Source organism: Bombina bombina, chromosome 2 (assembly GCF_027579735.1).
Source record: "Bombina bombina isolate aBomBom1 chromosome 2, aBomBom1.pri, whole genome shotgun sequence".
Classification (NCBI taxonomy): domain Eukaryota; kingdom Metazoa; phylum Chordata; class Amphibia; order Anura; family Bombinatoridae; genus Bombina; species Bombina bombina.
The window spans coordinates 1,199,176,434-1,199,203,890 of record NC_069500.1 but is presented as its reverse complement, the minus strand read 5'-3'; the positions used below and the strand labels follow the sequence as shown (position 1 = coordinate 1,199,203,890).

The following is a 27,457-nucleotide window of genomic DNA, read 5'->3' as shown; positions in this document are numbered from 1 at the left end:
AAATAGCAGACATATATGACTTTGGCGTTGCTTTCTGGTAATTAGAAGGCCGCTAAATCCTGCTGCGCCTCACACGTGTATTATGGCTAGCAGTGAAGGGGTTAATTAGGGAGTTTGTAGGGAGCTTGCAGGGTTAATTTTAGCTTTAGTGTAGAGATCAGCCTCCCATCTGACACATCCCACCCCCTGATCCCTCCCAAACAGCTCCCTTCCCTTCCCTCCCCCACAATTGTCCCCGCCATCTTAAGTACTGGCAGAAAGTCTGCCAGTACTAAAATAAAAGGGTTTTTAAAAAAAAATATTTTTTTTTTTAAGCATATGTACATATGCTACTGTGTAGGATCCCCCCCTTAGCCCCCAACCTCCCTGATCCCCCCCAAAACCGCTCTCTAACCCTCCCCTCTGCCTTATTGGGGGCCATCTTGGGTACTGGCAGCTGTCTGCCAGTACCCAGTTTGCAATAAAAAGTGCAATAAAAAGTGCTTTTTTGTTTTGTTTTTCTTTTCTGTAGTGTAGCTTCCCCCACCCCCACACAGACAAACCCCCACCACCTTGCTGATCGTTTTTTTAATTTTTTTATTTTGACTTTCAACATTTTTAATTTTCAACATTTTCTGTAGTGTAGCGGTTCCCACCCGCTCCCTCCCCGTGCACGCGCCCTCCCCCACCCTCCCGTGCACGCGCCCCCAGCCACCCCCGCCCACGATCCCGCCCCCCTTCACATAACCAGGGCCATCGATGGCCGCCACCCGCCTCCCGGTCCGGCTCCCACCCACCAACGCAGTAAGCAACCGATCGGTGCAGAGAGGGCCACAGAGTGGCTCTCTCTGCACCGGATGGCTTACAAAGGTTATTGCAGGATGCCTCCATATCGAGGCATCACTGCAATAACCGGAAAGCAGCTGGAAGCGAGCAGGATCGCTTCCAGCTGCTTTCCACACTGAGGACGTGCAGGGTACGTTCTCAGGCGTTAACTGCCTTTTTTCTGAGGACGTACCCTGCACGTCCTCAGTCGTTAAGGGGTTAAAGGGACAGTACACTGTAAAATTGTTTTTCCATAAATGTATTTTAAATGACTTGTTATACCAACTGCAGGGTATAAAATATTTGAGAAATTGCATTTCGGGTTTATTTGGGAATCTGGTTTTGTGCTTTGAAACCACAGCCTATTACAATGGGTTGAGCTTCAGGTAATATCAGATCTCATTATGTTATCACTTTTATGTACACAGACTTGCTTCCTTATCTTATATTTGTCTGGAACACCAAAGCTCAATACATAGAGAGAACAATGGAAAATTATCATTTTATTACTTAACTATCATGACCCCCACTGAGGGTCTAATCTCTTCTGCTGGCTGTGTTTACTTAGGCTTGTCAATAGCGTATACGCCAGTATCAAAACTTTCAGTATAGGTTGGGAAACCACAAGCTAAATCAGCTATTTCAAATGCTGAAATAATAGTAAAGGAGCTACTTGCAACCAATTTAATACACTCTAGCATGTAAAAAACATAATTTATGCTTACCTGATAAATTCCTTTCTTCTGTAGTGTGATCAGTCCACGGGTCATCATTACTTCTGGGATATTACTCCTCCCCAACAGGAAGTGCAAGAGGATTCACCCAGCAGAGCTGCATATAGCTCCTCCCCTCTACGTCACCCCCAGTCATTCGACCAAGGACCAACGAGAAAGGAGAAACCAAGGGTGTAGTGGTGACTGGAGTATAATTTAAAAAATAACTGCCTGCCTTAAAAACAGGGCGGGCCGTGGACTGATCACACTACAGAAGAAAGGAATTTATCAGGTAAGCATAAATTATGTTTTCTTCTGTTAAGTGTGATCAGTCCACGGGTCATCATTACTTCTGGGATACCAATACCAAAGCAAAAGTACACGGATGACGGGAGGGATAGGCAGGCTCTTTATACAGAAGGAACCACTGCCTGAAGAACCTTTCTCCCAAAAATAGCCTCCGAGGAAGCAAAAGTGTCAAATTTGTAAAATTTGGAAAAAGTATAAAGCGAAGACCAAGTTGCAGCCTTGCAAATCTGTTCAACAGAGGCCTCATTCTTGAAGGCCCAAGTGGAAGCCACAGCTCTAGTAGAATGAGCTGTAATCCTTTCAGGAGGCTGCTGTCCAGCAGTCTCATAAGCTAAACGTATTATACTACGAAGCCAAAAGGAAAGAGAGGTAGCAGAAGCCTTTTGACCTCTCCTCTGACCAGAGTACACGACAAACAGAGAAGATGTTTGTCGAAATTCCTTAGTTGCCTGTAAGTAAAATTTTAGGGCACGAACTACGTCCAGATTGTGTAGTAGACGTTCCTTCTTCGAAGAAGGATTTGGGCACAAAGAAGGAACAACAATCTCTTGATTGATATTCCTGTTAGTGACTACTTTAGGTAAGAACCCAGGTTTAGTACGCAGAACTACCTTATCTGAATGAAAAATCAAATAAGGAGAATCACAATGTAAGGCTGATAACTCAGACTCTTCGAGCCGAGGAAATAGCCATTAAAAATAGAACTTTCCAAGATAACAACTTTATATCAATGGAATGGAGGGGTTCAAACGGAACGCCCTGTAAAACGTTAAGAACAAGGTTTAAACTCCATGGCGGAGCAACAGTTTTAAACACAGGCTTAATCCTCGCCAAAGCCTGACAAAAAGCCTGAACGTCTGGCACTTCTGACAGACGTTTGTGTAACAGAATAGACAGAGCTGAGATCTGTCCCTTTAATGAACTAGCGGATAAACCCTTTTCTAAACCTTCTTGTAGAAAAGACAATATCCTAGGAATCCTAACCTTACTCCAAGAGTAACCTTTGGATTCACACCAATATAGGTATTTACGCCATATCTTATGGTAAATCTTTCTGGTAACAGGCTTCCTAGCCTGTATTAAGGTGTCAATAACTGACTCAGAAAACCCACGTCTTGATAAAATCAAACGTTCAATTTCCAAGCAGTCAGCTTCAGAGAAGTTAGATTTTGATGTTTGAAAGGACCCTGAATCAGGAGATCCTGTTTCAGAGGTAGAGACCAAGGTAGACAGGATGACATGTCCACCAGGTCTGCATACCAAGTCCTGCGTGGCCATGCAGGTGCTATTAGAATCACTGATGCTCTCTCCTGTTTGATTCTGGCAATCAATCGAGGAAGCATCGGGAAGGGTGGAAACACATAAGCCATCCTGAAGTCCCAAGGTGCTGTCAGGGCATCTATTAGGACTGCTCCTGGATCCCTGGATCTGGACCCGTAACGAGGAAGCTTGGCGTTCTGTCGAGACGCCATGAGATCTATCTCTGGTTTGCCCCAACGTCGAAGTATTTGGGCAAAGACCTCCGGATGAAGTTCCCACTCCCCCGGATGAAAAGTCTGACGACTTAAGAAATCCGCCTCCCAGTTCTCCACTCCCGGGATGTGGATTGCTGACAGGTGGCAAGAGTGAGACTCTGCCCAGCGAATTATCTTTGATACTTCCATCATTGCTAGGGAGCTCCTTGTCCCTCCCTGATGGTTGATGTAAGCTACAGTCGTGATGTTGTCCGACTGAAACCTGATGAACCCCCGAGTTGTCAACTGGGGCCAAGCCAGGAGGGCATTGAGAACTGCTCTCAATTCCAGAATGTTTATTGGCAGGAGACTCTCCTCCTGACTCCATTGTCCCTGAGCCTTCAGAGAATTCCAGACGGCACCCCAACCTAGAAGGCTGGCGTCTGTTGTTACAATTGTCCAGTCTGGTCTGCTGAATGGCATCCCCCTGGACAGATGTGGCCGAGAAAGCCACCATAGAAGAGAATTTCTGGTCTCTTGATCCAGATTCAGAGAAGGGGACAAGTCTGAGTAATCCCCATTCCACTGACTTAGCATGCATAGTTGCAGTGGTCTGAGGTGTAAGCGAGCAAATGGCACTATGTCCATTGCCGCTACCATTAAGCCGATTACCTCCATGCATTGAGCCACTGACGGGTGTTGAATGGAATGAAGGGTGCGGCAAGCACTTTGAAGTCTTGTTAACCTGTCCTCTGTCAGGTAAATCTTCATTTCTACAGAATCTATAAGAGTCCCCAGGAAGGGAACTCTTGTGAGTGGAACGAGTGAACTTTTCTTTTCGTTCACCTTCCATCCATGTGACCTTAGAAAAGCCAGTACTAACTCTGTATGAGACTTGGCAGTTTGAAAGCTTGAAGCTTGTATCAGAATGTCGTCTAGGTACGGAGCTACCGAAATTCCCCGCGGTCTTAATACCGCCAGAAGAGCACCTAGAACCTTTGTGAAGATTCTTGGAGCTGTAGCCAATCCGAATGGAAGAGCTACAAACTGGTAATGCCTGTCTAGAAAGGCAAACCTTAGATACCGGTAATGATCTTTGTGAATCGGTATGTGAAGGTAAGCATCCTTTAAATCCACTGTGGTCATGTACTGACCTTCTTGGATCATGGGTAAGATTGTCCGAATAGTTTCCATTTTGAATGATGGAACTCTTAGGAATTTGTTTAGGATCTTTAAATCCAGGATTGGTCTGAAAGTTCCCTCTTTTTTGGGAACCACAAACAGATTTGAGTAAAACCCTTGTCCCTGTTCCGACCGTGGAACTGGATGGATTACTCCCATTAACAATAGTTCTTGTATGCAGCGTAGAAACGCTTCTTTCTTTGTTTGGTTTGTTGACAACCTTGACAGATGAAATCTCTCTCTTGGAGGAGAGTATTTGAAGTCCAGAAGGTATCCCTGAGATATTATCTCTAGCGCCCAGGGATCCTGGACATCTCTTGCCCAAGCCTGGGCGAAGAGAGAAAGTCTGCCCCCCACTAGATCCGATCCCGGATCGGGGGCCCTCAATTCATGCTGTTTTAGGGGCAGCAGCAGGTTTCCTGGCCTGCTTGCCCTTGTTCCAGGACTGGTTAGGTCTCCAGCCTTGTCTGTAGCGAGTACCAGATCCTTCTTGTTTTGGAGCAGTGGAAGTTGATGCTGCTCCTGCTTTGAAATTCCGAAAGGAACGAAAATTAGACTGTCTAGCCTTAGGTTTGGCTTTGTCTTGAGGCAGGGCGTGGCCCTTACCTCCTGTAATGTCAGCGATAATTTCTTTCAAACCGGGCCCAAATAAGGTCTGTCCCTTGAAAGGTATATTAAGTAATTTGGACTTAGAAGTTACATCAGCTGACCAGGATTTTAGCCACAGTGCTCTGCGCGCCTGAATGGCGAATCCGGAATTCTTAGCCGTAAGTTTAGTTAAATGTACTACGGCTTCCGAAATGAATGAATTAGCTAGCTTAAGTATTCTAAGCCTGTCCGAAATGTCGTCCAGCGTAGCTGAACTAAGGTTCTCTTCTAGAGACTCAATCCAGAATGCAGCTGCAGCCGTGACCGGCGCAATGCATGCAAGGGGTTGCAATATAAAACCTTGTTGAACAAACATTTTCTTAAGGTAACCCTCTAACTTTTTATCCATTGGATCCGAAAAGGCACAGCTATCCTCTACCGGGATAGTGGTACGCTTAGCTAAAGTAGAAACTGCTCCCTCCACCTTAGGGACCGTTTGCCATAAGTCCCGTGTGGCGGTGTCTATTGGAAACATCTTTCTAAATATCGGAGGGGGTGAGAACGGCACACCGGGTCTATCCCACTCCTTAGTAATAATTTCAGTTAGTCTCTTAGGTATAGGAAAAACGTCAGTACTTGTTGGTACAGCAAAATATTTATCCAACCTACACATTTTCTCTGGTATTGCAACTGTGTTACAATCATTCAGGGCCGCTAACACCTCCCCTAGTAATACACGGAGGTTTTCCAGCTTAAATTTAAAATTTGAAATATATGAATCCAATCTGTTTGGATCAGAACCGTCAGCCGCAGAATGAAGCTCTCCGTCCTCATGTTCTGCAAATTGTGACGCAGTATCTGACATGGCCCTAGCATTATCAGCGCACTCTGTTCTCACCCCAGAGTGATCACGCTTGCCTCTTAGTTCTGGTAATTTAGCCAAAACCTCAGTCATAACAGTAGCCATATCTTGTAATGTTATTTGTAATGGCCGCCCAGATGTACTGGGCGCCACCATATCGCGCACCTCCCGAGCGGGAGATGCAGGTACTGTCACGTGAGGCGAGTTAGTCGGCATAACTCTCCCCTCGTTGTTTGGTGGAATTTGTTCAATTTGTACAGATTGACTTTTATTTAAAGTAGCATCAATACAGTTAGTACATAAATTTCTATTGGGCTCCACTTTGGCGTTGGCACAAATAGCACAGGTCTCATCCTCTGAATCAGACATGTTTAACACACTAGCAAATAAACTTGCAACTTGGAAATATTATTCAAGTAAAACACAATGAAAAAAACGTACTGTGCTTTAAGAAGCACTGAAAGATATATATAACAGTTGAAATCAATAAACTTTGAAAAACAAAACACAATTTAACAAAGGTTTGTTCCCATTAGCAAAGAAAAACTAACCCTGATGGCATAAAAAAGTTAAAGAATAAACGTTTTTTATCACAGTCAATTATAATCTCACAGCTCTGTTAGATTACTTCCCTCAAACAAGCTTTGAAGACCCCTGAGTTCTGTAGAGATAAACCGGAACATGCAGGAAAAAAAAAAACAATGAGCTTCTGACTGAAATTTTTGATGCGTAGCAAAAGCGCCAAAAAAAGGTCCCTCCCCCTCACACACAACAGTGAGAGAGATCAGTAAACTGTCATAATTAGATCAAGCAACTGCCAAGTGGAAAAATAGTGCCCAAACATTTTATTCACCCAGTACCTCAGAAAATGAAAACGATTTTACATTCCAGCAAAAACGTTTAACATAAATTAAGAGTTATTAAAAAACCTGTTGCTTTGCAATTAGGCTAAAGTCTTATATACACAGTGTAATTCCAGTGAAGTACCATTCCCCAGAATACTGAAATGTTAAATATACATACATGATATTATGTCGGTATGGCAGGATTTTCTCATCAATTCCATTGTCAGAAAATAAAAACTGCTACATACCTCTTTGCAGATTAAACTGCCCGCTGTCCCCTGATCTGAAGTTTACCTCTCCTCAGATGGCCGAGAAACAGCAATATGATCTTAACAACTCCGGCTAAAATCATAGTAAAAACTCTGGTAGATTCTTCTTCAAACTCCACCAGAGAAGGAATAACACACTCCGGTGCTATTAAAAAATAACAAACTTTTGATTGAAGAAATAAAACTAAATAAAATCACCATAGTCCTCTCACACATCCTATCTAGTCGTTGGGTGCAAGAGAATGACTGGGGGTGACGTAGAGGGGAGGAGCTATATGCAGCTCTGCTGGGTGAATCCTCTTGCACTTCCTGTTGGGGAGGAGTAATATCCCAGAAGTAATGATGACCCGTGGACTGATCACACTTAACAGAAGAAAGGATAATTGGGAATAATTTAAAGAGGAGAAAGTTTTTGCGTGAACTGTCCCTTTAAAGACACATTGTTTGCTCATAATTATATCATAAAATATGCCAGCTCTATTTCCCTTGTTTGTAGTTGTACAAGTACTCATAGTCAGGATTAGACTGAGTAGTGGACTATTAATTTTAATAGTATATTATAAATGGGACTATCTTGGCTCTTTTGCTAACATATATATTGATGTAGGGAGATTGGCAGCTAATATTCAGTCCCTTTATGTGGTTGAACAGTTACTTGCAGCTATGATGGCAATAACTTGCTATGTGGCTTCTGTATTGGTTATTCCAAGTACATTGGTAATACTGGGCATTTCACTGGTCCATAAGAAATCATTAATATAGGGGGACTCTTATTTTTTTAATTTCTACAGTTGTACTGTAGGAGGATAATCCACATACCCCCACTCTGTTATTCAAGCCTCAAGGGTAACGTCAATACTGTGGTTCCTACCGGACTCCAAACCGGAAAAGTGTTCCGCTGACACTGCTCCAAATAATGTATAAGTTGTCTGAGGTGCTCACCCTCTGTCACTGGCCACTCTTGCATATATCACTCTCTCATTCTGCTAGTGTGTGAGACTGTGTATCCCTTTATGTGTGTGTGTGTGTGTGAGACTGTGTATCCCTTTATGTGTGTGTGTGTGTGTGTGTGTGTGTGTGAGAGAGACTGTGTATCCCTTTATGTGTGTGTGTGTGTGTGAGACTGTGTATCCCTTTATGTGTGTGTGTGTGTGTGTGTGTGTGTGTGTGTGTGTGAGACTGTGTATCCCTTTATGTGTGTGTGTGTGTGTGTGTGTGTGTGTGTGTGTGTGAGACTGTGTATCCCTTTATGTGTGTGTGTGAGACTGTGTATCCCTTTATATGTGTGTGAGACTGTGTATCCCTTTATGTGTGTGTGTGTGTGTGAGTGTGTGTATCCCTTTATGTGTGTGAGTGTGTGAGACTGTGTATCCCTTTATGTGTGTGAGACTGTGTATCCCTTTATGTGTGTGAGTGTGTGAGACTGTGTATCCCTTTATGTGTGTGTGTGAGACTGTGTATCCCTTTATGTGTGTGTGTGTGAGACTGTGTATCCCTTTATGTGTGTGTGTGTGTGTGTGAGACTGTGTATCCCTTTATGTGTGTGTGTGAGACTGTGTATCCCTTTATGTGTGTGTGTGTGTGAGTGTGTGAGACTGTGTATCCCTTTATGTGTGTGAGTGTGTGAGACTGTGTATCCCTTTATGTGTGTGAGACTGTGTATCCCTTTATGTGTGTGTGTGAGACTGTGTATCCCTTTATGTGTGTGTGTGTGAGACTGTGTATCCCTTTATGTGTGTGTGTGTGAGACTGTGTATCCCTTTATGTGTGTGTGTGTGAGACTGTGTATCCCTTTATGTGTGTGTGTGTGAGACTGTGTATCCCTTTATGTGTGTGTGTGTGTGTGAGACTGTGTATCCCTTTATGTGTGTGTGTGTGTGTGAGACTGTGTATCCCTTTATGTGTGTGTGTGTGTGAGACTGTGTATCCCTTTATGTGTGTGTGTGTGTGTGAGACTGTGTATCCCTTTATGTGTGTGTGTGTGTGTGAGACTGTGTATCCCTTTATGTGTGTGTGTGTGTGAGACTGTGTATCCCTTTATGTGTGTGTGTGTGTGTGTGAGACTGTGTATCCCTTTATGTGTGTGTGTGTGTGTGAGTGTGTGAGACTGTGTATCCCTTTATGTGTGTGTGTGTGTGAGTGTGTGTATCCCTTTATGTGTGTGAGTGTGTGAGACTGTGTATCCCTTTATGTGTGTGAGACTGTGTATCCCTTTATGTGTGTGAGTGTGTGAGACTGTGTATCCCTTTATGTGTGTGTGTGAGACTGTGTATCCCTTTATGTGTGTGTGTGTGTGAGACTGTGTATCCCTTTATGTGTGTGTGTGTGTGAGACTGTGTATCCCTTTATGTGTGTGTGTGTGTGAGACTGTGTATCCCTTTATGTGTGTGTGTGTGCGAGACTGTGTATCCCTTTATGTGTGTGTGTGTGTGAGAGACTGTGTATCCCTTTATGTGTGTGTGTGTGTGTGAGTGTGTGAGACTGTGTATCCCTTTATGTGTGTGTGTGTGAGACTGTGTATCCCTTTAAGTGTGTGTGTGAGATTGTATCCGTTTATGTGCGTGTGTGAGACTATATCCGTTTATGTGCGTGTGTGAGACTATATCCCTTTATGTGCGTGTGTGAGACTGTATCCCTTTATGTGCGTGTGTGAGACTGTATCCCTTTATGTGCGTGTGTGAGACTGTGTATCCCTTTATGTGTGTGTGTGAGACTGTGTATCCCTTTATGTGTGTGTGTGAGACTGTGTATCCCTTTATGTGTGTGTGTGTGAGACTGTGTATCCCTTTATGTGTGTGTGTGTGAGACTGTGTATCCCTTTATGTGTGTGTGTGTGAGACTGTGTATCCCTTTATGTGTGTGTGTGTGAGACTGTGTATCCCTTTATGTGTGTGTGTGAGACTGTGTATCCCTTTGTGTGTGTGTGGCTGTGTATCCCTTTATGTGTGTGTGGCTGTGTATCCCTTTATGTGTGTGTGAGACTGTGTATCCCTTTATGTGTGTGGCTGTGTATCCCTTTATGTGTGTGTGGCTGTGTATCCCTTTATGTGTGTGTGTGGCTGTGTATCCCTTTATGTGTGTGTGTGAGACTGTGTATCCCTTTATGTGTGTGTGTGTGAGACTGTGTATCCCTTTATGTGTGTGTGTGAGACTGTGTATCCCTTTATGTGTGTGTGTGTGAGACTGTGTATCCCTTTATGTGTGTGTGTGAGACTGTGTATCCCTTTATGTGTGTGTGTGTGTGTGAGACTGTGTATCCCTTTATGTGTGTGTGTGAGACTGTGTATCCCTTTATGTGTGTGTGTGTGTGAGACTGTGTATCCCTTTATGTGTGTGTGTGTGAGACTGTGTATCCCTTTATGTGTGTGAGTGTGAGAGACTGTGTATCCCTTTATGTGTGTGTGTGTGTGTGAGACTGTGTATCCCTTTATGTGTGTGTGTGTGAGACTGTGTATCCCTTTATGTGTGTGTGTGTGAGACTGTGTATCCCTTTATGTGTGTGTGTGTGTGTGAGACTGTGTATCCCTTTATGTGTGTGAGACTGTGTATCCCTTTATGTGTGTGTGTGTGTGTGTGAGACTGTGTATCCCTTTATGTGTGTGTGTGAGACTGTGTATCCCTTTATGTGTGTGTGTGAGACTGTATCCGTTTATGTGTGTGTGTGAGACTGTGTATCCCTTTGTGTGTGTGTGGCTGTGTATCCCTTTATGTGTGTGTGGCTGTGTATCCCTTTATGTGTGTGAGACTGTGTATCCCTTTATGTGTGTGTGAGACTGTGTATCCCTTTATGTGTGTGTGTGAGACTGTGTATCCCTTTGTGTGTGTGTGTGAGACTGTGTATCCCTTTGTGTGTGTGTGGCTGTGTATCCCTTTATGTGTGTGTGGCTGTGTATCCCTTTATGTGTGTGTGTGGCTGTGTATCCCTTTATGTGTGTGTGTGAGACTGTGTATCCCTTTATGTGTGTGTGTGTGAGACTGTGTATCCCTTTATGTGTGTGTGTGAGACTGTGTATCCCTTTATGTGTGTGTGTGTGAGACTGTGTATCCCTTTATGTGTGTGTGTGTGAGACTGTGTATCCCTTTATGTGTGTGTGTGTGAGACTGTGTATCCCTTTATGTGTGTGTGTGAGACTGTGTATCCCTTTATGTGTGTGAGTGTGTGAGACTGTGTATCCCTTTATGTGTGTGTGTGTGTGTGTGAGACTGTGTATCCCTTTATGTGTGTGTGTGTGTGTGTGAGACTGTGTATCCCTTTATGTGTGTGAGACTGTGTATCCCTTTATGTGTGTGTGTGTGTGTGAGACTGTGTATCCCTTTATGTGTGTGTGTGAGACTGTGTATCCCTTTATGTGTGTGTGTGAGACTGTATCCGTTTATGTGTGTGTGTGAGACTATATCCGTTTATGTGCGTGTGTAAGACTGTATCCCTTTATGTGCGTGTGTGAGACTGTATCCCTTTATGTGCGTGTGTGAGACTGTATCCCTTTATGTGCGTGTGAGACTGTATCCCTTTATGTGCGTGTGAGACTGTATCCCTTTATGTGCGTGTGTGAGACTGTATCCCTTTATATGTGTGTGTGTGAGACTGTGTATCCCTTTATGTGTGTGTGTGGCTGTGTATCCCTTTATGTGTGTGTGGCTGTGTATCCCTTTATGTGTGTGTGTGGCTGTGTATCCCTTTATGTGTGTGTATGAGACTGTGTATCCCTTTATGTGTGTGTGGCTGTGTATCCCTTTATGTGTGTGTGTGGCTGTGTATCCCTTTATGTGTGTGTGGCTGTGTATCCCTTTATGTGTGTGTGTGGCTGTGTATCCCTTTATGTGTGTGTGGCTGTGTATCCCTTTATGTGTGTGTGTGAGACTGTGTATCCCTTTATGTGTGTGTGGCTGTGTATCCCTTTATGTGTGTGTGTGAGACTGTGTATCCCTTTATGTGTGTGTGTGAGACTGTGTATCCCTTTATGTGTGTGTGTGTGAGACTGTGTATCCCTTTATGTGTGTGTGTGTGTGTGTGAGACTGCGTATCCCTTTATGTGTGTGTGTGTGAGACTGTGTATCCCTTTATGTGTGTGTGTGTGAGACTGTGTATCCCTTTATGTGTGTGTGTGTGAGACTGTGTATCCCTTTATGTGTGTGTGTGAGGCTGTGTATCCCTTTATGTGTGTGTGGCTGTGTATCCCTTTATGCGTGTGTGTGTGGCTGTGTATCCCTTTATGCGTGTGTGTGTGGCTGTGTATCCCTTTATGCGTGTGTGTGTGGCTGTGTATCCCTTTATGCGTGTGTGTGGCTGTGTATCCCTTTATGCGTGTGTGTGTGGCTGTGTATCCCTTTATGCGTGTGTGTGAGACTGTGTATCCCTTTATGCGTGTGTGTGAGACTGTGTATCCCTTTATGTGTGTGTGTGTGAGACTGTGTATCCCTTTATGTGTGTGAGACTGTGTATCCCTTTATGTGTGTGTGAGACTGTGTATCCCTTTATGTGTGTGTGTGGCTGTGTATCCCTTTATGTGTGTGAGACTGTGTATCCCTTTATGTGTGTGTGTGAGACTGTGTATCCCTTTATGTGTGTGTGTGAGACTGTGTATCCCTTTATGTGTGTGTGGCTGTGTATCCCTTTATGTGTGTGTGGCTGTGTATCCCTTTATGTGTGTGTGGCTGTGTATCCCTTTATGTGTGTGTGGCTGTGTATCCCTTTATGTGTGTGTGGCTGTGTATCCCTTTATGTGTGTGTGGCTGTGTATCCCTTTATGTGTGTGTGAGACTGTGTATCCCTTTGTGTGTGTGTGGCTGTGTATCCCTTTATGTGTGTGTGAGACTGTGTATCCCTTTGTGTGTGTGTGTGGCTGTGTATCCCTTTATGCGTGTGTGGCTGTGTATCCCTTTATGCGTGTGTGTGTGTGGTGTAGCTGTGTATCCCTTTATGCGTGTGTGTGTGGCTGTGTATCCCTTTATGCGTGTGTGGCTGTGTATCCCTTTATGTGTGTGTGTGTGTGTGTGGCTGTGTATCCCTTTATGCATGTGTGTGTGTGTGTGTGTGTGTTTGTGTCTTTCTGTGAGCCTGTCGATTGCTGCCTCAACTTGATTGTATCCGATGAAGAAAAGGTTCTTTTTTAGGTAAGAGTATAAGTCTATATTATTAGTCTGTCTCTCCCTTCCCCTGTCACTCTCTCCCCTCCCTTCCCCTGTCACTCTCTCCCCTCCCTTCCCCTGTCACTCTCTCCCCTCCCTTCCCCTGTCACTCTCTCCCCTCCCTTCCCCTGTCACTCTCTCCCCTCCCTTCCCCTGTCACTCTCTCCCTTTAGAGATTTACCACTTGAAAAGCAGCCTCTTTTTATACACATACACACATATACAGCTGTACTACTGCACAACCCCGTATAATGCTTATGTAGTGCTCAGCACAGTTACTTTAGCAGCAGAATCTAGAGAAAATGAAAATATGGATGCCTAATGAACATACATATCAATCCCAAGCTCTCTGGAAAAAGATCATGTTGAATTTAAATATTACCAGCTCTCCTATTGGCACAATGTTGAAATGGGGGAACATGCATTAAATAGAGGAGACACCAACAATTTACCTGTCTAGCAGTGTTTCATGAAAAGCTCCCTCTTTTCTGGCTTTTTTAAGTTCCGTGTGATCTTCCTGGCTCACTTTAAGTTTGCGATCCTGAAAACTTTGAAATTTTTTTCTGCAAAATGAGCATAACATGTGAGTAAAGATTAGTTATCTGTTACAGGTGCAAAATATAAGTCACACAATCCAAATATATTTTTATATTAAAAAAGGCAAAATGACTACTCTCCTTTTTAAATATATAAAGTATATACATTTAAACCACCACCACCTTAAAGGACAAAAATAAAATGACACTGGTAACAGTAAATATGTCATGTAACTTCAGCTTATATTACAGTCTTGTTTTATTTAGTGTTACATGAATTAACATAATATATTATCCTTGTAAATGTACTTGTGTTTTGGTTTAACCTAGACCTTCAGAGGTCAAATGCTAATACAACATAGGTTTTGCTCACGTCATTTGGTCAAGAAAAGTCCTACACACAAGCAGGATAAGATAAGAGCATGGACAGCTTAACCTGTAATTTAAGGGGTTATTAACCACTTAAGGGGACATTGTACACTAGATTTTTCTTTGCATAAATGTTTTGTAGATGATCCATTTATATAGCCCATCTGGGGTGTTTTTGTAAAAAATTATATTTTTAAATAACATTGTGATAATTTTAAGACTCCTAACCAAGCCCCAAAGTTTTAGATGAATACTGATGTATACAGACTTCATCTTCTGTTTGTTTAATGGGTCTTTTCAAATGCAGGGAGGGTCTGCTCTCAGCCCCTTTCAATGAGTGTCCCAGGCTAATCTCATCAGCAGTGCTAAATTGGGAGCTTCTACGTAAGTTTTAAAAAGGTTTTATACTGGAACTTTATATCCGTATCTGTTCATATTCTTCTTTATAGTATTGACTATTACATGCAGTTTACTGTCCCTTTAAGTAAATCTGACAGATCTACGCAATGTGGTATACAGCCCATCGTACCGCATAACGTAGATATAAGTCCGTCCTTCAGGCAGCCCATGCACTCTCAACAAGACTTGCTGTTGGTGGGCTGCAAGCATCTCTATAGTAAACTCAATGGAATTGAGAAAACCAACACATTTCAAAGTTACAATTACAGGAATTGGGGGCAAAAATAATAATAATAATGAAAGTACAGTATACTGTAAATATCTGTTACTGCTAATAAATAAATGTTTTATATAAAAATTGCAAACAGTTTAATGCCCCTTTAAAGGGACATAATACTCATATGCTAAATCACTTGAAACTGATGCAGTATAATTGTAAAAAGCTGACAGGAAAATATCACCTGAGCATCTCTATGTAAAAAAGGAAGATATTTTAACCCACAACTTCCTCAGCTCAGCAGAGTAAATTCTGTGTAAAAAGTTATTCTCAGCTGCTGCCCAGCTGCAGGTAAAAAAAATAAAAAAAATGGAGAGGAGTTTAGGTGGAAGGTCACGTAACACACCTGCTCCGTGTTCTCCAGTGGGCTGTTGGCAGAAAGAAATTCGTGCCAAGCACCCTAGACCTTGGGCGGCTCACTCAGACAGTTTTTGTACCCGGATACCGGTTCTCTTATAGTGCCTTTCCATCGCACTCAGCTGCAGTCGGCAGCAAATTGGAAAAATAGACAGTCTTGTCTATTCACACAGTAAATCTAACTTACGAATAAACTACCTGCTGACCTCTTGCTGCGGTCTTACTGGAGAGCAGCTGGGAGTTGACCGCTGTGAAAGACATCTGAAAGGCCCTTGAAAGCTGGCGGTTTGGAGCCGGGCGGCCCTGATTCGATATCCCGGTGCAACTCATTATGGTGGGTCAAAGCAGCGTCTCTACTCCTCTATTTGCCGGGATATTTTGAGGTCGGTTATCTGAAAGGGCGCTGTGTATACACATGAAGGCTGAGGACGCTGAAACACTGTTCTGCGACGTTTGACCCACCCCTTCCCACCTATGCTACGTGAGGGGGTTTGGGACAGAGTAAAGTTTGACATACAGTGGCTCCGTGAAGCCGGAGTAAGCAGCTCTCTGGTAAGATCTATCTAAGGCGCAAAGAACAGGGTACTCCCTTCCCTGGTGGAATACATGCGGGGAGGATCTTCTGCCTGGAGACGTATATTCTTTCATTGGATCTTGTCAACGCCAGGTACTATCCTCACGATACCGGTGTTGCGCGGGGGGGTCCCGGACCAGCAGCCTGGGTGGTGAACCTATAGTGAAGAGAATACCGACTGACTTACCAAAAACCCCAGGGACAGGGGTCAGGCACTTTTGGTCTTTTTCTTTGTGCTCTTTTTGCTTTATTCTTTTTTTTGGGAGAGTGCCCCTTTACGCTGGACAGATGATATCAATACATAAGGGTACAAATATAAAGCATAGCGATCATTGAATCTTTGAAAGATTAACAAGCAATACGAACTCAGAGAAACCGCTGCTTGAGCCCAGACTAAAACTGATACAAAATATCAAAAGAAACACGGACAAACAGTTAAACGTCTGTAGATACAATTTATTGATGTTAGAAGCCTTTATTTGCTATCATATTGTACTGTGGATATTATTTTGCAACAGAAATAGAGTTAATAGTATTGGATCTAATACTACAGGGAGTGCAGAATTATTAGGCAAGTTGTATTTTTGAGGATTAATTTTATTATTGAACAACAACCATGTTCTCAATGAACCCAAAAAACTCATTAATATCAAAGCTGAATAGTTTTGGAAGTAGTTTTTAGTTTGTTTTTAGTTATAGCTATTTTAGGGGGATATCTGTGTGTGCAGGTGACTATTACTGTGCATAATTATTAGGCAACTTAACAAAAAACAAATATATACCCATTTCAATTATTTATTTTTACCAGTGAAACCAATATAACATCTCAACATTCACAAATATACATTTCTGACATTCAAAAACAAAACAAAAACAAATCAGTGACCAATATAGCCACCTTTCTTTGCAAGGACACTCAAAAGCCTGCCATCCATGTATTCTGTCAGTGTTTTGATCTGTTCACCATCAACATTGCGTGCAGCAGCAACCACAGCCTCCCAGACACTGTTCAGAGAGGTGTACTGTTTTCCCTCCTTGTAAATCTCACATTTGATGATGAACCACAGGTTCTCAATGGGGTTCAGATCAGGTGAACAAGGAGGCCATGTCATTAGATTTTCTTCTTTTATACCCTTTCTTGCCAGCCACGCTGTGGAGTACTTGGACGCGTGTGATGGAGCATTGTCCTGCATGAAAATCATGTTTTTTCTTGAAGGATGCAGACTTCTTCCTGTACCACTGCTTGAAGAAGGTGTCTTCCAGAAACTGGCAGTAGGACTGGGAGTTGAGCTTGACTCCATCCTCAACCCGAAAAGGCCCCACAAGCTCATCTTTGATGATACCAGCCCAAACCAGTACTCCACCTCCACCTTGCTGGCGTCTGAGTCGGACTGGAGCTCTCTGCCCTTTACCAATCCAGCCATGGGCCCATCCATCTGGCCCATCAAGACTCACTCTCATTTCATCAGTCCATAAAACCTTAGAAAAATCAGTCTTGAGATATTTCTTGGCCCAGTCTTGACGTTTCAGCTTGTGTGTCTTGTTCAGTGGTGGTCGTCTTTCAGCCTCTTACCTTGGCCATGTCTCTGAGTATTGCACACCTTGTGCTTTTGGGCACTCCAGTGATGTTGCAGCTCTGAAATATGGCCAAACTGGTGGCAAGTGGCATCTTGGCAGCTGCACGCTTGACTTTCTCAGTTCATGGGCAGTTATTTTGCGCCTTGGTTTTTCCACACGCTTCTTGCGACCCTGTTGACTATTTTGAATGAAACGCTTGATTGTTCGATGATCACGCTTCAGAAGCTTTGCAATTTTAAGAGTGCTGTCATCCCTCTGCAAGATATCGCACTATTTTTGACTTTTCTGAGCCTGTCAAGTCCTTCTTTTGACCCATTTTGCCAAAGGAAAGGAAGTTGCCTAATTATGCACACCTGATATAGGGTGTTTATGTCATTAGACCACACCCCTTCTCATTACAGAGATGCACATCACCTAATATGCTTAATTGGTAGTAGGCTTTCGAGCCTATACAGCTTGGAGTAATACAACATGCATAAAGAGGATGATGTGGTCAAAATACTCATTTGCCTAATAATTCTGCACTCCCTGTATATATATATGACAGCAAAGATTTTCCTAGATACCTTTATGGAACATCAAGCAGCTCAGGGCCTTCTCAAGAGAAATTCTACATATTTACGCTATGGAAACAAGTCAGGCAAGCTAATGGCCTCTTTAGTAAATAAAAGATCTATAAGGAAAAATATTGCATCTATCTCTTATAAGGGGAAAACCTTCACAAAAACTCAGGATATTCTTATTTGCTTTGAAGACTATTATAAACAACTATATACTAGACAGGCGGATAATAACTCAAACAACACGGTATCTTTTTGGGAAAATATTAGGCTACCACAAGAACATTTATTTAAGTTGAACTCCCCGATCACTTTAGAAGAATTAAATACAATATCATCTTTTGCCTTGGGGAAAACGCCCGGGCCAGATGGCCTTCCAATTGAATTTTACAAAATATTACAATCACAGGTGGCGGTACCCTTATTGAAGCTGTTTAACACATTTTATAGAATAGGCTATTCCGTCTGTATTTTTTTCATCCGCGAACATCACTCTCATTCCTTAAACAAGTAAGGATCATACTTTGACTGACTCTTATCGTCCCATATCACTACTCAACTCTGACTATAAAATATATATGAAGATTCTAGCCTCAAGATTGCAATCATTTTTGCCAGACATTTTACATCCGGATCAGACAGGGTTTGTTACAGGAAGAACATCGGTAGTGAACCTGCGTAGAATTTTACATATAATCAATCAATCACTATTGGGTCAATAAAAATGATTCAAATAGTCAGTTAGAGGAGGCCTTCCTGCTAACTTTGGATGCAGAGAAGGCCTTCTATTGCGTGGAATGGCAACATCTTTTGAATACCACGAGACTCTTTACCACAGGGCTCTTTTTTGCAGGCAGTGGCTAATATTTATTTGGCACCGAAAGCACGAATAATGATCAATGGTTTTTTCTGCTGATATACCTTTACAAAGAGGAACCAGACAAGGTTGTCCACTGTCACCTCTTCTTTTTGACCTGGCATTAGAGCCGTTGGCCCATAAGCTACGTCAGACATATTTGGGAATTAATATGAATCACTCTTATCACCACTTAGTACTTTATGCAGATGATATGTTGCTCTTTGTGAATGATCCTGTTAATTCTAGTCCCAAAATTCTTAATATTATAGAAAAATTTGGCACCTTTTCAGGTTATAAAATAAATATATTAAAATCTGAAATACTATGGTTAAGGAGACAGCCGCAAAGTTCTGCAACATATCCGTTTAAAGTGGTCACTTCAACTTTAACTTACTTAGGTATCCTTCTTCATCCAAATCCCAATTACCTCTACCAGCTTAATATCAATAGACAATGTATACAGGCCGCACAGCAACTGGAGAGATGGTCGGCATTACCGTTATCTTTATCAGGTCGCATCAACTTAATTAAGATACTTACACTACCACGAATATTATATACGCTACTTATGCTACCCTTTCTTATTCATAAAACAGATCTTGCACTAATTAACCGAGCTATGAAAAGCTTTCTTTGGAAAATAAAAAAACCACGTATAGCAGCGGGGAAACTGTTGCTGCCATTCAACGAGGGCGGATTGGGATTACCAGAAATTAGATTCTATAATTGGGCGAGTCTTTTAAGGTTGGTACTGGATTGGCAACTTGATACGGCACATTTTTACCATAAACATTTAGAACAAGCAACGTTGAGGGATATCATATCTTATCTCCCGTATATATGGATTGGGGTAAACTACCTCCATGGATAAAAAATAATATTTTATATAAAGATCCTTTACAAGCCTGGAAATTATCTTTTAAATATTTGAATCTTTCCCACCCTGATCTTAAACTTATACCTTTGATAGGAAATCAGGAATTTTCCAGAGGAACAGAATTGTTGCCCTTTCGTGTATGGGAAAGCAAGGGGCTAAATGTGGTCGGTTGTCTTTTGGATCATTCTTCTCACACAGTGAAGTAATTTCAGGAGCTGAGACAACAATTTAATATACCAAGCTCCCAGTTTTTTGCTTATCTACAGACAAGACACTATATTAATAGTCTCAGAGATAAAAATGAAAAATTTTGGCGCCCATCACCCTTTGCGGCTATACATACTGCTTTTAAAAGGGGTCAATATTCAATTACACCATTTTATCAAATCCTGATACGTAAAACAGCATTAGATTTACAAGAGAATCTATTAGATAAATGGAAGTTGAGGATTGGAAACATAACTATTGCAAATATTAAAAAGTCTAGAAAAGACCAAAAAAGTCAGTTTATCCTCGCAGTTGAGAGAATCCCAGGTGCGTATGCTACATCAAGACTACCATACCCCTAAACGCATCTCACATTGGAACCCACTGATTAGTAACCAATGTGTCAAATGTTCAATGCACGCTCCAGATCTTTACCATTATTTTTATGATTGTCCCCGTATTAGGAATTTCTGGGGCAAGTTACAACATTGGCTATTAGTAACTTTTGAGCTTAGACTTAGCATTAGTTTGGAGACAATATGTTTCTTAGATTGGGATAATAGTCTAAACAAGAAATGTACTATTTTACCTTTGATTATTCTATTAGCCAGAAACTGTGTTCTGTCATTATGGTTAGAGAAGAAAGCTCCCATGGTAAGACATCTCACCAATAAATTGTGGCTACACCTACTCATGGAGCAATATGATGTTCAATTGGATACAACACAACGTTTGTCAGCTTTCTTTAAAAAATGGGAAGGTTATATCAAAACCTTAGTTTTATCAAAACAAAAACAAATTCTACTCCCTTTCTTGCAAACAGAATACATGCTAAATGCTCACCTTCAAGGTGAATGGACCTTATTGTATAAAGATTAAATATATACTGGTAGTGAGGCTTATGTGGATTGATGGGGTGGGAGAGGGGCTGAGGAGAGGGAACTCTTTTTTTTTGTTTTTTTGTTGTACTTATGTTGAATAATAAGTTACTTATTTTCATAGAATGTTTATAGCACAACAAAATATAAAAATGTGAAAATCCTTGTATATATAATCAAAGGTGCCTGTGATACAAAGGATTCTTTTATCACTCTTCGGCAACAAAATAAGATTTATGTCTATATAGTGTGTCTATATGAGGTTTCGTTTATGTTAATGTAAACTATTCTGAGATACAATGGATATGATTATACCTTTAATAAGACATTGGTTATGATGTTTATTTTTTCTTTGAAACATGCCATGTATGTTATATTCTGTTTTCAACCTCAATAAAAAAAAATAAAAAAAAAATGAAGAAATGAACAGCAGCCAATCAGCATCAACAGTGCTGAGGTCATTAACTCTTTTACTGTGATCTCATGAGATTTCACTTAACTCTCATGAGATTTCATTGTAAACTTCCTTACACGAATAGGGAAATAAGATGAGTGTGCATGAAAGCTCGCTCCTTCCGCTGTCCTGGGACAGACATACTGATTTGCTGCTTAGAAGTCCTTTACAATGGGATGTGGCTACTGAGAAACTTTTGAGGTAAAATATCTTTCTTTTTTACATAGAGATGTTCAGGTGATATTTTCTAGTCAGCTTTTTACAGCTAAGCTGCATCACTTTCAAGTGTTTCAACATTTGGATATTATGGCCCTTTAAGATTTAAAGTTGTTTACCCTACAAATTGCTGTTTATGCTTTTATTTCTTTTTTTTAATGAAATTGCAAGTTTTTGAAATGTAAAGACAGAAATAAAAATTTTAATGTCAGACTTTTTTAATCTGTAATGTGATCTTCCAACAAACAAAAATTCTGAGAAAAAAAAAAAAGAGTTAATTATAAGGAACATTTTAAATTAAAAAAAACACAACACACTAACTGCAACTAATACTTTGTGGAAGCACCTTTAGCATTTATAACTGCAGCAAGTCTTTTTGAATATGTCTCTCAAACTTTGCACACCTAGACTTTGGAATGTTATCACACTCTTCTTTGCAACAAAGTTAAATGCTCCTTCAAATTGCGAGTGGGGATCTCCTCTGTTTACAGCTGTCTTTCGGTCATTCCACAGTTTTTCACAGAGCCATTCAAAGACTTTAATTTTGCTTTTCTGAAACCATGCTTTGGGTTATTGTCATGTTGGAATGTGAAATTCCTCTTCATCTTCAGCTTTCTGACAGAGGCCTGCAGGTTTAGTGCCAAAATATCTTGATATTTGGAGCTATTCATTTTCCCATCTATCTTGACAAGAGCTCCTGACCCAGCTGAAGAAAAGTAGCCCCAAAGCATGATGCTTCCACCACCATGCTTCAAAGTCAGTATGGTGATCCTTGGATGATGAGCTATATTGGATTTGCATAAATAAAAAAAATAAAAAAATACTTTTACAAATTTAGGCTGTAAAGTTTAACCTTTGTCTCGGCAGACCTGTGCACAATTTCCCATATGGTTTGGGGTGACTGAGTGAATCTTCTGGCATAATTCCCTTTTTGTGGGAAGGGGTTTCATTCTGTCTTGTCACCCTACCGCTTATACCAGAAATGTGCAGAATACAAGTACTTGCCAGAAATTCCTGTAGCTTCTTCAGTGTTGCGGTTAGCCTTTTGATATCCTCCCTGATGAGTTTTATCCTTGTCCTCTCAATAACTTTGGTGGGTTGTCCTGATCGTTGAAATATCTCTGTGGTGCAAGGTTTTCTACATTTATTGATGATGGTTTTGATAGTGCTCTATAGTACTTTCAGTGCCTTCAATATTCTTATATCCCTCTCCTGATGAGCAAAGCTAGAACCCCTATTGTACAGACTTAAGCAATCAAAGTTTTGTAGGATTTTTTTAAATTTAAATTGTTCCTAATAAATAAATGTTAGTTTTTTCCAGGATTTTGTCATTTATTTTAAAGTGATGGTAAATCCAAGTGTACAACAAACGCTAGGATTTACCATCACTAAAAATAAAAATTAGCTTCAGTCATCATTTACTAAAAAACGCTGTTAAAACTAACCCTATCTGTGTGGCAAGTATATCGCTAACCCACGGCACAGCGCTCTTTTTCAAAGAGGTGCCATTTGTGTTAGGATGTCAGATGACACGCACGGTTATTGGTTTAGTGATGGAAACGTCACCTTATTGAAGAAGATCACTGTGCCGTAGGTGCTGAGTTAGCGATATACTTGCCACACAGATAGAGTGAGTTTAACAGCGTTTTTTTAGTAAGTGATGACTGAAACTAAATGCTTATTTTTAGTGATGGTAAATCCTAGCGTTTTTTGTAAGGGACAAGAAGGACAAAATTAAACTTTAAGGATTCAGATAAAATATAATTTTAATCGCTCCCTCACCGCAATACACGTAGTAAGAGGGTGGGAAAATTTATATATATATATATATATATATATATATATATATATATATATATATATATATATATATATATATATATATATATATATATATATATATATATATACATATATATATATACATATATATATATATACATATATATATACATATATATATACATATATATATACATATATATATACATATATATATACATATATATATATATATATATATATATACATATACATACATACATACATACATACACACACACACACATTAAAACAAAGGTTACCCAAAAAATAACCAACAACCAAAACAATAATCACGACAGGGATATACTAGAAAATAAAAGCACATTATAAAATGAAGCTATAATTAGCACGCCTCTCACTATAAGGCATTAACAGCTATTGTTACCCTCACACAGCAATCTTTGTACACTAACAAATACACACTTATCGGGTCCTACAATGTTTATACGTGGTGCTGAATTGTAAGCAAACAATAATAAAACAGAAAGACAGAAGGATAAAAAAATCACAAACATAATATAGGGTACAAGCCCAGACACAGGGGCTGCTTGACGCTGCATAGACATGTCTAACAGAAAAAATACCAAAATGGATAAAAACACTAGACATATCAATATGACCAGCTATTTAAATGCAGCACCGCCAGTGGGAGATAACATAGAACCTTTTTCATCACCCCAAGCCTCCACAACAACAGCTCAAGTCCACAGTCCTGCATCAACACATCAAACATACCTGACTAGATAGGACAAAAACAATATCCTCCAAGGAGGACATTAACACTGTGCTATCAGAAATGCGCACACTATTTGTGGACTTAAAGAAAGACATCCATCAAGTGAATCAAAAGGTCAAATTGCTTGAAAAAAACAAAAAAAAAACAAGAATCACTTCAGAGTAAAGTGAGGGAAAACGCACAGTATGTTTAAGACTACGAGGAAAATATACAATTCCTGTTGTAAAAAAATGAGAACCTGGACAACAGAGAGCACATAAACAATCTGTGGATCAGAGGAGTCACATAGGCCTAGATTTAGAGTTTGGCGTTAGCCGTCAAAACCAGCGTTAGAGGCTCCTAACGCTGGTTTTGGGCTACCGCTGGTATTTAGAGTCGTGTAGGTAAGGGTCTAACGCTCACTTTCCAGCCGCGACTTTTTCATACCTCAGATCACCTTACGTCAATTGCGTATCCTATCTTTTCAATGGGATATTTCTAACGCCGGTATTTAGAGTCGTGGCTGAAGTGAGCGTTAGAAATCTAACGACAAAACTCCAGCCGCAGAGAAAAGCCAGGAGTTAAGAGCTTTCTGGGTTAACGCCGGTTTATAAAGCTCTTAACTACTGTGCTCTAAAGTACACTAACACCCATAAACTACCTATGTACCCCTAAACCGAGGCCCCCCCATATCGCCGCCACTCTATTAAAATTTTTTAACCCCTAATCTGCCGACCGCACACCGCCGCCACTTACATTATCCCTATGTACCCCTAATCTGCTGCCCCCAACACCGCCGACCCCATATATTATATTTATTAACCCCTAATCTGCCGCCCCCACCTACCTACAATTATTAACCCTTAATCTGCCGACCAGACCTCACCGCCACTATAATAAATGTATTAACCCCTAATCCGCCTCACTCCCGCCTCAATAACCCTATAATAAATAGTATTAACCCCTAATCTGCCCTCCCTAACATCGCCGACACCTAACTTCAAGTATTAACCCCTAATCTGCCGACCGGACCTCAACGCTACTCTAATAAATGTATTAACCCCTAAAGCTAAGTCTAACCCTAACACCCCAAACATACAAAAAATAAAAAAAAATAATTACAAACATAATAAAAATATTACAACAATTTTAAGCCAATTACACCTACTCTAAGCCCCCTAATAAAATAACAAAGCCCCCAAAATAAAAAAATGCCCTACCCTATTCTAAAATTAAAATAGAAAAGCTCTTTTACCTTACCAGCCCTTAAAAGGGCCTTTTGCGGGGCATACCCCAAAGAATTCAGCTCTTTTGCCTGTAAAAAAAAACCCATACAATACCCCCCCAACATTACAACCCACCACCCACATACCCCTAATCTAACCCAAACCCCCCTTAAATAAACCTAACACTAAGCCCCTGAAGATCTTCCTACCTTGTCTTCACCATGCCAGGTATCACCGATCGCTCCAGGCTCCGAAGTCTTCATCCAAGCCCAAGCGGGGGCTGGAGATCCATCATTCGGCTGAAGTCTTCTATCAAGCGGCGGCTGAAGAGGTCCAGAAGAGGCTCCAAGTCTTCCTCCTATCCGGGCAGAAGAGTAGATCCGGACCGGCAGCCATCTTCTTCCAAGCAGTGACAAGCGGCTCCATCTTGAAGACCTCCGGCGCGGATCCATCCTCTTCTTGCGACGTCCTAAGTCCGAATGAAGGTTCCTTTAAATGACGTCATCCAAGATGGTGTCCCTCGAATTCTGATTGGCTGATAGGATTCTATCAGCCAATCGGAATTAAGGTAGGGAAAATCTGATTGGCTGATTGAATCAGCCAATCAGATTGAGCTTGCATTCTATTGGCTGTTCCGATCAGCCAATAGAATGCGAGCTCAATCTGATTGGATCAGCCAATCGGATTGAACTTGAATCGGATTGGCTGATTCCATCAGCCAATCAGATTTTTCCTACCTTAATTCCGATTGGCTGATAGAATCCCATCAGCCAATCGGAATTCGAGGGACGCCATCTTGGATGACGTCATTTAAAAGGAACCTTCATTCGGACTTAGGACGTCGCAAGAAGAGGATGGATCCGCGCCGGAGGTCTTCAAGATGGAGCCGCTTGTCACCGCCTTGGAAGAAGATGGTTGCCGGTCCGGATCTACTCTTCTGCCCGGATAGGAGGAAGACTTTGGAGCCTCTTCTGGACCTCTTCAGCTGCCGCTTGATAGAAGACTTCAGCCGGATGATGGATCTCCAGCCCCCGCTTGGGCTTGGATGAAGACTTCGGAGCCTGGAGTGATCGGTGATACCTGGCATGGTGAAGACAAGGTAGGAAGATCTTCAGGGGCCTAGTGTTAGGTTTATTTAAGGGGGGTTTGGGTTAGATTAGGGGTATGTGGGTGGTGGGTTGTAATGTTGGGGGGGGGTATTGTATGTTTTTTTTACAGGCAAAAGAGCTGAATTCTGTGGGGTATGCCCCGCAAAAGGCCCTTTTAAGGGCTGGTAAGGTAAAAGAGCTTTTCTATTTTAATTTTAGAATAGGGTAGGGCATTTTTTTATTTTGGGGGGCTTTGTTATTTTATTAGGGGGCTTCGAGTAGGTGTAATTAGCTTAAAATTTTTATTATGTTTGTAATTAATTTTTTTATTTTTTGTAACAGCTTTTTTTATTTTTTGTACTTTAGTTAGTTTATTTAATTGTATTTATTTGTAGGTATTTTATTTAATTTATTGATAGTGTAGTGTTAGGTTTAATTGTAGATAATTGTAGGTATTTTATTTAATTAATTTATTGCTAGTGTAGTGTTAGGTTTAATTGTAACTTAGGTTAGGATTTATTTTACAGGTAATTTTGTAATTATTTTAACTAGGTAGCTATTAAATAGTTAATAACTATTTAATAGCTATTGTACCTGGTTAAAATAAATACAAAGTTGCCTGTAAAATAAATATAAATCCTAAAATAGCTACAATATAATTATAATTTATATTGTAGCTATATTAGGGTTTATTTTACAAGTAAGTATTTAGCTTTAAATAGGAATAATTTATTTAATAAGAGTTAATTTATTTAGTTAGATTTAAATTATATTTAATTTAGGGGGGTGTTAGTGTTAGACTTGGGGTTAATACATTTATTAGAGTAGCGGCGAGGTCCGGTCGGCAGATTAGGGGTTAATACTTGAAGTTAGGTATCAGCGATGTTAGGGAGGGCAGATTAGGGGTTCATACTATTTATTATAGGGTTAGTGAGGCAGATTAGGGGTTAATACATTTATTATAGTAGCGGTGAGATCCGGTCGGCAGATTAAGGGTTAATTATTGTAGGTAGGTGGAGGCGACGTTGGGGGCGGCAGATTAGGGGTTAATAAATATAATATAGGGGTCGGCGGTGTTAGGGGCAGCAGATTAGGGGTACATAGGGATAACGTAGGTTGCGGCGGTGTACGGAGCGGCAGATTAGGGGTTAAAAAAATATATGCAGGGGTCAGCGATAGCGGGGGCGGCAGATTAGGGGTTAATAAGTGTAAGGTTAGGGGTGTTTAGACTCTGGGTACATGTTAGGGTGTTAGGTGCAGACTTAGGAAGCGTTTCCCCATAAGAAACAATGGGGCTGCGTTAGGAGC

The 27,457-nt window shown here is 41.1% G+C and overlaps 1 protein-coding gene across 4 annotated transcripts in view; it reads right to left on the bottom strand.

The window, feature by feature from the left end:
- Positions 1-27,457, bottom strand: part of FRG1 (FSHD region gene 1) — a 76,614-nt gene that overhangs the window by 20,111 nt on the left and 29,046 nt on the right. For all 4 annotated transcript variants that reach the window (XM_053703902.1, XM_053703900.1, XM_053703903.1 and 1 more), the window contains one exon: positions 13,608-13,718. In XM_053703902.1, the coding sequence (XP_053559877.1) occupies positions 13,608-13,718 (111 nt within the window). The remainder of the gene's footprint in view (positions 1-13,607; positions 13,719-27,457) is intronic.